The 11,946-nt window shown below is 35.4% G+C and overlaps 1 protein-coding gene across 1 annotated transcript; it reads right to left on the reverse strand.

Annotated features, from left to right (window-relative positions):
* Positions 1-1,288: 1,288 nt before the first annotated feature.
* Positions 1,289-11,557, reverse strand: LOC106417076 (putative F-box protein At2g02030). Its single transcript, XM_048768520.1, has one exon. The coding sequence runs from the start codon at positions 3,579-3,581 to the stop codon at positions 2,283-2,285; it is 1,299 nt and encodes a 432-aa protein (XP_048624477.1). The 5' UTR covers positions 3,582-11,557; the 3' UTR covers positions 1,289-2,282.
* Between the last annotated feature and the right edge of the window lie 389 nt (positions 11,558-11,946).

The following is an 11,946-nucleotide window of genomic DNA, read 5'->3' on the forward strand; positions in this document are numbered from 1 at the left end:
GAACTTAAGAATCACAGAGTGGGCATCTTCAATACATAGATTTGTCGCATTGACCATCTATATCTTCATAACTGCATTTGCCATTGTGTCGTTGAGATGGCACAGAGAGAAGCTTCCGGACCTGTAAAATTTGATATTGATTTCTTGAACGGGTTGTAGGTGCAGTGGAGATTGTTCTTTTTCCTTCTGAAGCTCATCACCATTTGCCAATGGGATTAGAGTGAACTTCTTTAACGCTTGTTTTTTTTTTAAAAAATCTCTTTGGTAATCAGAGAGTAATTGCATTCCGTTCCAGAGGAACAATGAGACGTCATAGTTGCTGCTCGAACATTGAGGAAAAGTATTTTATATAAAATAATAATGATATATTGTTATTATTGGAGCATAATGTTTGAATAATTTCTCTCTTATAATAATGATATATATTATTATTGAATCATATTACGTATTGAGTATAGTTTTATAAGATTCAAAATTATGATTTTTATTTAAATAATTATATAATAAATAAGGGTAAATTAATATATTTTATTATTTTCTTAATCTAAATGAAATGTGTCTAAGTGACACTCTTTGTGAAACAATGATATAAGAGTATTTTTCGATTTAACGAAGAAAGTATGTTTGAAAATGTCCCTTTAGTAGTGGCAGTGGCGGAGCCGGCATGTAATTAGGGTGGTCAAATGACCCATGTGAAAAAAAATTATTTGTATTTTCCTTCTAAAATTTGATGAAATATTAGAAAACTAACCTATTGACCCTTGTAAATTGCAGTTGTTATCAAACTGACCCTAGTGGGAAGCTATCCTGCCTCCGCCACTGAGTGGTGGTAAAAATGAAAGTGGTACCATTAAAATGGTAAATATAAAATTTCCTCAAAAAAAGTATGCCAAAGATAAAAGGGGAAATTTTATATTTACCACTTTTATGGTACCACTTTTTATCTTTACCACCACTAAAGGGACATTTTCAAAAATACATTATTCATTAAGTGGCAAAAGACTCTTATACATTTGTTATCTATATATATAATAAATCATTATTTAAATAAATAAAAAAATATGTTTTCGAATTATACTTTTCCAAAGTCGAACTTTTTTATAAATTTTTCTTTTTTTGATTTTTTCGAATTTTATTTTTAATTTTTTTCAAAATTTCTTTTTGAAAATCAAAAATTATGTTTGAAACTATTTTTTAAAATATTTTTTAAGTATTTATTTATATATTTATTATAATCCTAAATTTTACATTCCAAAGACCCTACCCCACTCCTCAACTCTAAACCCTAAGTCTAGATTAGTTAACCCTATGGGTATAAGTGTCTTTTACTCTTCATTAAAAGTGAGGGTAAAAATGGTTATTGTAAACATGAAAAACGGTACTATGAATGCGGTATTTGTGGCAATTTCCCTAGATGGTTACAAGGCTTAAAACTATGCCCATATTTGAAAATAGAAACTGAAATGAAGCAAGTTTTGGTGAGAGCATCGATGGCTTGCTTTGAAGGCGTGTGTTTGAGCTGAGATGATGAGAAGAAGCTGTTTTGGTGAGAGTTTCCCTATCCAGTCCCAAAAGGCGTGCTCGAACCTGAAGGTGAATCTCCTTGATCAATGAGTGTGCCGGCTTGTGAATATTGTTGTGGAGTCTCGAATTTCTCTCCTTCCAAGTGTAGTAGAAAACAGCCTGAAACACTAGAAGACACAAAGGTCGGAGTTTCTTATCAACTGCTAGCGAGATGATCCAATGTGATAAATAGCCCAGGCCCATATGTTTAGGTTATCCCAAATGTTTCAAATTTGCTTAAAACAAAACTTATGAAAAAGCTTTGCCCAAATGAAAAGGAATAAAAAACAAAGTTCTCCAAAACAGAGTAATCCATTTTCAAAAGCAACATAATGATAAATATTGTCAATATCACAACAAAGAAGCCTAGATATTATTGTGTAGCCTTTCTGATCATGGAACCATAATGGACAACGAAAAGTACTATTGAAAACAGCCATCTCTTATCACTGTTGAATGATAGAGTTTTGAAGGCATGAGCATCAAATCAAATACACACATGAACCCCACTTGCTCGTACTTTGTTTATACATTGTGAATCGAGCTGAAGCCTAAAGAGTTATTAAACTAATGCCTGAATATCAAACTGGACCAATAGTCTATTCCATTATGAGAAAAGTTGATAATAACTTGAAAATTACAAATAGGAAAAAACATATAATTAATTTGATATACATGAGTTTTATTTATTAATCAACGTACACAACGAACTCTTTTGTTTACAAGATAGTAAATAAACTTGGAAAGTAAGGAACAGCTAAACCGTAGTAACCAGATAAATACAGATGATAAACAGTCGAGTGAGGATCAAGATCAAAGGACACAAGGTTATCTTGATAGCTGAGCGAGAGGATGACCTTATTTTTGTCTTTCAAAATGGTCAAGGGCGTGAGAGGCTGCGATGTGACACCACCAAACCATGTCGAAGTAGAATTCAAGTCAACCGAGAAGATCTTCTCCCACAGTTGGTCTTTAACCCTCCACCAAAACTCTTGCTTACAATCCGCCTTCAGTTCAGAAACGCAGAGACAACCATCGAGATTGCATACACCAATCTTGTCGCCACACGCGTCACGCTTTACGAAAGGCGGCGTTTCCGTGACTTGAAACATCTCTGTATGAATATCGAAAACTATGAGTTTGGTTTGTGTTGTTGGATATCCTTCTCCATCTCCAGTGAGCCAGTAGAAGGATCCGTTTGCAAACACTGGCCTCGGACTATCCGAGACGTGATGATGATCGAGAGCGGCAGTACTCACGAACCTCCATTTGATCTTATCCTCAAAAAGATCCAAAACCTCACAACTGGTCGAACTAGTACTAGCACTAGCACTAGCAGGAGGATATTTATTATATAGCCAAACAAGCTTACATATTCCCGTAACGGTGTCTTTCCCAAACCCTAACCGAGTAAAAGCACGGAACTGATCTGGTTCTTGACATAAATCCTCAACAAGCTTCAGTTGCGGGTTCGGATGGTCAATATGAAGTCGCTGAATATTCGCTAGAGGGAGTCGTGTTGACTTCCCAGAGGCAGCGTTCATCAGTTTTATTGGGATTGTCATGCCGTAGATGCAGACAAGACCGTCGCAGCTCTCGGAGGTTTCGAGAAACCCTGTGAATTTCTTGAGTTTCTCTGACCGTACGTAGCGGTGGTCTCGAGAAGCCGTCATCGTCTCCAGTGTCATTGTCGTTGAATGAAGGGTGTTTTTCGCACGGTTCACTAAATCATCGCACACACACAAGAGTTTAGGGTTCTTGTTATTGTGATAAGATGCGTATCTTTCACCGAAACCCCTCGACCTGATCAGAGATCTCCAGTCTTTCGACACAGTTTGGAATCTGGTGACCGATATCACTGGGAGCCTCACGAGAACTTCTTCTACAATATCGTTGGGGATATGAATCGCTCTTCTTCTTCTTCTTCTACTACTTCTTCTTCTTCGTTTGGTTTCTCTTCCTAACGAAGCAGCAGTACCAGCTTGTTTAAACTTTAGGGGTCTCTCCATAGATGTCATGTCCGGACGATTAATGGTTTTGTAGTAAGGACTTGCTTCTTATTTATAGCCAAGGGTTTGCTTCTGTTTTCCTTTTCATAACGAGTTTGCTATTTTTTTTTGCCATTTGTTAGGTAAGACTCCACCGTCATAACATGAAACAGAAAATATGACTATCGTTTTAGTCCCAACAATTATACCTTGACTTTGAACTTGGGCCAGAACTACTAATTGACGCACAAATATTTTACACTTCTCCTTCCAAAACTCGATTTCCTAATTTCTGCAGGAATAGGTGTATTTAATTATACTGTATTCAATTTTTTTTTTCACAACCTTTATTTAATTTTGTTAACATCTATTTATCCTATCAAAATATAAGTTAGATTTTTTCATGTGTAATATTTTATTTTGGACCATCTCTTTCATCACATTTATATATATATGAAGAAAACTTGTGGAAGTTTTGAAGAATTCATACTGCTCTGAGAATTAAAAGATCTTGACTGCAAGGGAAATTTAAAGAAAATGAATGTTAATGCTCTTCATTCGGTGGCAATCTAAAGACATGTATTGAATGGAAAAGACAATCGGGCTGAATATGATAAAGAAAATGAATGTTATGCTCCATCTTCCGGAAGATGATAGAATATTCAACACATGTGAGGAAGAAATGTGTCAAGACGTCAAGCTGAAAGAAAGTTTGCCACAGGTTTGTTGAAATAAGCTTGAAAAAAGCTTGAGTGTCAAGCTATCCTAGTCCTATTGAGTTTATGATCTTTAGAGATAAGGATCAAAATTATATTTAGGAGTTATCTAAATATATGTGTTTACAATTAGGATTAGGATATGTGTGGTCTTATATAAAGCAATGTCGAGTTGTGGCATTGTCTTGTGTGTGAGTTTTGAGAGCTTAAGTTTTGAGCGAGTTTCTTAAGCAATAAGAAGAGTTAGTTCTTATTATCTTCAAGTTTCATACATATGAGTTTGATAACAATTATCAGAGCTTGAGGTTCGATAACCATGGGTGATCTTGTGGTCGCGTCAACGTCGACTACAAAGGAAGGAGGATCTTCCTCCATTAAGTGTCATATATTGAATACTACAAATTACACCGTGTGGACTATGAGAATGAGGATTCTCCTTAGAGTACACAAGGTCTAGGAAATCGTAGAAACAGAAGCAGAGAAGGATGAAAGGAACGATATGGCTATGGCACTATTATTTCAGTCGATACCAGAGACATTGGTCTTACAAGTAGGAGAGTTGAGGACGGCGAAGAAAGTTTGGGATGCGATCAAAGCAAGGTATGTAAGAGCAGAAAGAGTAAAGGAAGCTCGATTGCAAACACTAATGGCAAGATAAATGATTTTGTTGGAAACTAATCTGAGATATCTTCAAAGTCTACTGTTTTCGGAGAAGAAATTGAAGAATCTAAGCTGGTTAAGAAGTTTCTCAAGTGTCTTCCCCGAAAAAAGTATATCCATATTGTGGCTACATTAGAGCACGTAATAGATCTCAAGACAACAATCTTTGAAGACATTGTTGGGCGTTTGAAAGCATACGAAGAGAGGGTCACGTAAGAAGAAGAGGTTCATGATGATCAGAGCAAACTGATGTATGCAAACATGGAATCACAGTCAAACTGTGGTTCCAGTAATGATAACAGAGACAGAGGTCGCGGAGGAAGGTATTACAACAATAGGGGATGAGGACGAGGCAGGTATTACACCCCACGAGATCCTTCAAAATTCATCTGTTATCGTTGCGACAAGCTAGGTCACTATGTGACCGAATGTCCTGGCTGTCTATTAAAGCTTCAAGAAATACAAGAGACCGAGAATAATGATACTCAAGAAGCAGATGAGCTCTTGCTACATGAGTTCATATACCTAAACGAAGAGAAAGTGGTTCCAAGCCAATATGAGGATGATTGAAGAGTTTAAAAGAGAGATGGCCATGAGATTTGAGATGAGTGATTTAGGAAGGCTTACCTACTATCTTGGTATTGAGGAAAAGCAACATGAAGAGGGTATAACTTTGAGTCAAAATCGTTATGCTCTAAAGATACTTGAAGAAGCTGGAATGAGAGACTGCAACTCTGTTCACATAGCTATGGAAGCATGGCTCAAGTTAGCCAAGTCCGATAAAGAGAGAGACATTGATGCGATAAAGAGAGAGACATTGATGCGACTAACTACATGAAGGTTATAGGGTGTTTTCGTTATTTGTTGCGTAGACTTGTCTTATTGTATTAGAGTGTTGAGTAGATACATGGCGAGTCCAAAGGAATCACATGAGGTAGCTGTAAAGCAATGTTTGCGTTATCTACAAGGTACTACTACGTTAGGCTTGACGTTTGGTCGATCAAAATAGACATCAAAGCTGGTTGGTTATAGTGATAGTAGCTATAATACGGATCCTGATGATGGTAGAAGTACTATGGGTCACATCTTCTACCTTGGAAGGAGTCCAATAAGCTGGTGCAGTAAAAAACATGATACGGTTGCCACTACAAGAAAACATCCATTTTGCCACTGCAATTATAGTAACAGAATAGGAGCAAATAAGTTTTTTAAGACTTTTTTGCAACTGCCCGTGAACGTTAGAAAAAGCTCGTCGCAAATCATTGTAGTCGCAAATTAGTTGGCATGTTGCGACTAAAGTGAGACATCACAATTAGTGGCTAATTTTGTAACTAATGTAAGACTACCATTGAAGTCACAAATCGGAGTTGCAATTTGGAGATATTTTAACGATAGTGACAAAGTAGTTGCAAAATTTACCACTAAATCTAACCTCTTTAGTGGCTAAAGCTAGTGACTAATTGGTGACTACTATATTGATAGTTAGTTACAAATTAGTCATAAAGATTTATGACAATTTAGCAACTACATTATTGATATCTTTACAAGTTTTAGTCACAAAAATTTAGTGATTAACAAACTCTTAATTTGAAATTTTGAATCTATTAATCTATAAACTAAATTTATTAAATTTCAATATCAGTTTCGGAATTAAAATTCAAATATTAATTTCATAATTAATTAAAAAGTTGAAATTGTAGGAATTCATACCGGTTTATAACGATTTTTAAATCAACCTATGAATTCATATGCCTAGAATCTCATGTCAATACTGAAATTAAACTTAGATCTTAGAGTTTCGGATATACCTGGTTACTCGCAGCGGAAGGATAAATAAACCAAGTCGAGAATTCTAGCACTCCAAATGTCGTGCCTCTACCGGTATCCACACGCACACAAACTGGATCGATACGGGATGCTAGTGCCGCCGAGTTCAAATCTCAAGCTATTAGGGTTTCACGTGAGACAACATCGCCTCTTTTTCTATCTTATAAACATATATATATGTACCACACCCATCAAACACATACGTGACCTAATTGTCGCATGGGCTGAGCCCTTTAACCAATTCAACTAATTGGTTTAATTGCCTATTAAGATATGCATACTTATATGTATTATAAGATTAATATATATCACATATATATAAAATGAATTCATAATTCACTAACCCAAAACTCGTTTTAATCTGAATTAAAACTAATTGTAACTTGATCCAATTTACTTAGGTGTGTGACCCTGTAGGATCATATAATATTAATAATGAATTCTTAATTCATAGATTATAAGCGGCTTCTAGCAAAACATTATAACCACCTAATATTATATGATTGTCAAACCTCGACACTACGACTTTTACTAGAGTAAGTACAAATGATTTTAGGACATTCCCAACAATCTCCCACTTGTACTAGAATCATCTATTCTCATAATCCCTTTGTCTCTATATCTCGATCTCAGCATAAGGCAAGAACTAGTGTCATCCTTATTCAGTTAGATCACATTTATCGAACTCTGATTTATACTGATAAAACAAACGACTGACATTCACCTCATTTGAGCATGGCCATGCATTTCTCAGTATCAAATCTTCGATAGACCCAGAGATATTTATCTCCCGTTATATGGGAGGGACAAATTCCATCTTGTTCCATCCATGTTCCTTACAAACTTCATAGAACACCTAATCAATGCCTTTATAATCACCAGTTACGGCTGACGTTTGACAAGGTCAAAGTGAACTAATCCACCAGTAAAGAATCATGACGAACTCAGGTCTAAGGACTATACTCTATAGTCGTAATGAGAAACTCTTATGACACTCATATAACAATCTTGCAGAGTTCTCATAGCGGGTCAGTCCGATCATGTGTTCTCTAACACATATCCATGTGATTGACTTCAATACCACATATTGAATGACTCCATGAAACTTAGTCATCAATCACCTCACATACTAGTCATGCTTGGTTATTAATGTACCATGTTAACAAACTTGACTAGGGACCTAAATAACTTATATCATCTTTCACTTATAGAGTTTCATGATCAAGTCACGTACTTGATGACCTATAAGAATGATATAAATTAGTTTGAGACTTTTATTTAATTATCCAATAATCAAATAAATCTGAAACAATTTCATTAGTTTGAATACATAATCAAATGTATGTCAATATGAACATCATATCATAAAAAAAAAAAACCTCCCACTAAAATCAAGATCACATCTTAAGAAACTTAATATCCATGACTACAGTATGACTCTCATACTTAGGCCATGGAAGAGGCCTGAGGCCTGGTCAATAGATCAACAACATTTGCATCCATTGAGGCTATTCTAAGGTGCTTTGCTTGGAACTCTTCCAACTCACCGCTCCTCCATTAGAACAAAAGATGGAACCAACTTGTGATCGAAAATCATCTTTGTCATTTTGAAAAACTGGCATCGCTGTAACCACTTACAGCAAGCTCGTCACTTTCACCATAGACCAAACTTATCCTTATATTTCTCAAATACTTGAGGATAATATTGACCTTATGTCCAGTGAATTTCACCTGGATCAGAATGATATCGACTCTTTATACTCAAAGCACATGTGTTTCTACTCATGTGCTCTTGCTCATCATGTGTACATGGACACTGAGTCTTGCTGAGAGTTATGTCATGAAACATTGGTAAGAAGCCTTTCTTGGAATCATGCATTTTGAATTTGTACAAGACCTTATCGATATAAGTATCTTGACATAATCCAATATGCTTATTTAATCTATCTCTATAGATTCTTATTCCAAGAATATGTGCAGCTAGTCCCATGTCTTTCATTAACCTCATGCGTTTCTCGAACTTCTTCGAGAAGTACTTTACTCCCACTGTTCTTCTTGGAAATAAATTCTCTTTCTAGAAAACACCAATCCGATCAACAAACACTTTGATCTCGGTGGGTTTGTAAAAGTAAACACATATTTTTCTAGAGTGTTTACCCAAAAGGATATATAATGGAAGATCTGCATGACTCATCATTGACCGAACTATATCTAATAAAGTTTGGTTTCCCCTTTCAAATACACCATTCAACTGTAGTGTTTCCAAAGGGGTGAGTTGTGAAACAATTTCATATTTTCTCAGATGATCATATAACGCTTGTCTCAAATATTTGACACCTCGATCGGATCAAAATGCTTTATTTTTCTTATCAAGCTTATTATGTACTTCATTCTGGAAGTCTTTGAACTTTTCAAAACATACAGACTTATGTTTCTATATAAACATAACCATGAAGTACTGATAATTTTCTCTAACATTTATACTCATTGTTCCACATTCATCAATATGTACAAGTTCCAATAAGCTCTTAGCTCTTTCACTGTGTCCAGTAAAAGCAGCTTTAGTCATTTTACCCAACAAACAAGATTCACATTTTTCATGTGATTCGTAATCAAATGAGCTCAAAAGTCCATCACTATGAAGCTTTTGAATGTGTTTCTCACTTATGTTGTCCAAAAGATAATGCCAAAGGAAAGTTTGATTCATGTCGTTAGACTTGAATCTTTTGGTACTAATGCTATAAACATGCATGCTTTGGTCTAGAACATAAAATCCATTCTCTAATGGACTGCTACCAAAAAGATATCACAATAATTAAATAAACAACGCTTGTCTTTAATCGGAAAAATGAAATCCTTCCAAATCCAAACAAGGAATAATATCTCTGCTTATAGCAGTTACATAGTAGCAATTCTTAGTTTCCAAAACCATGCCTGAAGACAAAGACAAATAAATGTTCCTACAACTAACACAGCAACTCTTGCTTCATTCTCACATGCAGGTCCACTTCTCTTTTCTCCAAGATTCTACTGTTGTTTAGGCCCTGCATATTTCACAAATATGAGCACCACAACTGGCATCAAATACCAAAGGAGTTGAATCAGAAATAGTAACATTTACTTTTATAACATAAATACCTGAAGATGACGTTTCAGAAATCTTCTTCTTTTTCAGATCTTCCAAGTATTTCTCACGGTTTCTTTTCCAATGTCCAGGGCCATTACAATAATGGCACTTATCAACATTAGAAGGACCAGGCTTAAACTTAGGAGAAGGATCAGACTTGCTCGGATTCGCAATCCAGCCTGACTTACCATTTCCTTTGTTCTTACCTTGTTTCTTAAACTTGTTACCTTACCATAAGAACATTTGGGGTATCCTTCTTGATGTTGGGTTCAGCTGTTTTAAGCATCCCATGCAGCTCAGTCAAAGTCTTAGTCAAGTTGTTCATGTTGTTGTTCATAACAAACTGATCATAGCTTGACGGCAATGACTGTAGAATTAGATCAGTCGCCAACTCTTGGCTGATAGGACAATCCAGCTTAGCCAAGTTATCAATATAACCCATCATCTTAATGACATGTGGACTAACTGGACCATCTATTGGTAGCTTGCACTCAATGAGAGACTTGACCGTTTGGTATCTCTCAGTTCGAGCTTGCTCCTGAAACATACCTTTCAGGCTAGTGATCATGTCAATTGGTGAATCCACGTTCTCATATTGCTTCTGCAAATCTGAGTTCATGGTTGCCAACATAAGACAACACACATCGACCCTATCACTAACATGCTTATCATAAGCATTTTTTTTCAGCATGTTGGACATTGGTTTTAGGTTTTTCAGGAAGAACTTTTTCTAGAACATAGTCATTTTTCTTCTGTTTGTGAACAATTCTCAAGTTTCGATACCATTCAAGAAAGTTCGACCCATTCAATTTGTCCTTCTCAAGGACAGATCGCAGTGAGAATGAACAGTGGGGAGTTGACATTTCTGGAATAGAAGAATAGCAAATATTAATATGATGTTCATGAATTAGAGAAATCTTAACAATTAAGAAGACTCTTATTATATTCAAAACATTTTCCTCAAATGAATATAATAATCCAAGATCCATATTTCACTAAAATTCGAGTGAGCTTTGGCTCATCGCCCGAATGTTTAGCTATTTAGGTAAGCAACACTTTGCTAATTATATCCAATATAATTCTTGGTTGTCAGATGACATCTTATGTCTTATCCAACCTATGTCTCTAAGCCCAAAACTGTTTTGATAGCTTAGTCAAGTAAACCAATCTTATATTCATATGGTAACCGTTACCATCTACCTCACGCATGTAATTGCAGACACCTTGCTTTGGCAAGCCCATCTTACAACGAAATGAGCCTTGATAGTTGATAAGATTGGGTAGACATCAAAAGTACTTGAAATTAAGGTATTTGTACCGTAATCAAATTAAGGTTTTCTTAACATGCGAGCATATCAATTTATTATCTATACCAAATTATAGATTTAACAAGATCTAATTTCAGTATTAAACAAATAGGCTCTGATACGACTGTAGGAATTCATACCGGTTTATAAGATTTATAAATCAACCTATGAATTCATATGCCTAGAATCTCATGTCAATACTGAAATTAAACTTAGATCTTAGAGTTTCGGATATACCTAGTTACTCGCAGCGGAAGGATAAATAAACCAAGTCGAGAATTCTAGCACTCCAAATGTTGTACCTTTACCGGTATCCACACGTACACAAATTGGATCGATACGGGATACTAGTGCCGTCGAGATCAAATCTCAAGCTATTAGGGTTTCACGTGAGACAACATCGCCTCTTTTTCTATCTTATAAACATATATATGTGTACCACACCCATCAAACACATACGTGACCTAATTGTCACATGGGCTGAGCCCTTTAACCAATTCAACTAATTGGTTTAATTGCCCATTAAGATATGCATACTTATATGTATTATAAGATTAATATATATATCACATATATATATAAAATGAATTCATAATTCACTAACCCAAAACTCGTTTTAATCTGAATTAAAACTAATTGTAACTTGATCCTATTTAGTTAGATGTGTGACTCTGTAAGATCATATAATATTAATAATGAATTCTTAATTCATAGATTATAAGCGGTTTTTAGCAAAACATTATAACCACCTAATATTA

This window comes from Brassica napus, chromosome C9 (genome assembly GCF_020379485.1).
Source record: "Brassica napus cultivar Da-Ae chromosome C9, Da-Ae, whole genome shotgun sequence".
Lineage (NCBI taxonomy): Eukaryota > Viridiplantae > Streptophyta > Magnoliopsida > Brassicales > Brassicaceae > Brassica > Brassica napus.

Coding starts and splice junctions, on each gene's coding strand:
- LOC106417076 (XM_048768520.1), bottom strand. CDS start 3,581: ATGACATCTATGGAGAGACCCCTAAAGTTTAAACAAGCTGGTACTGCT.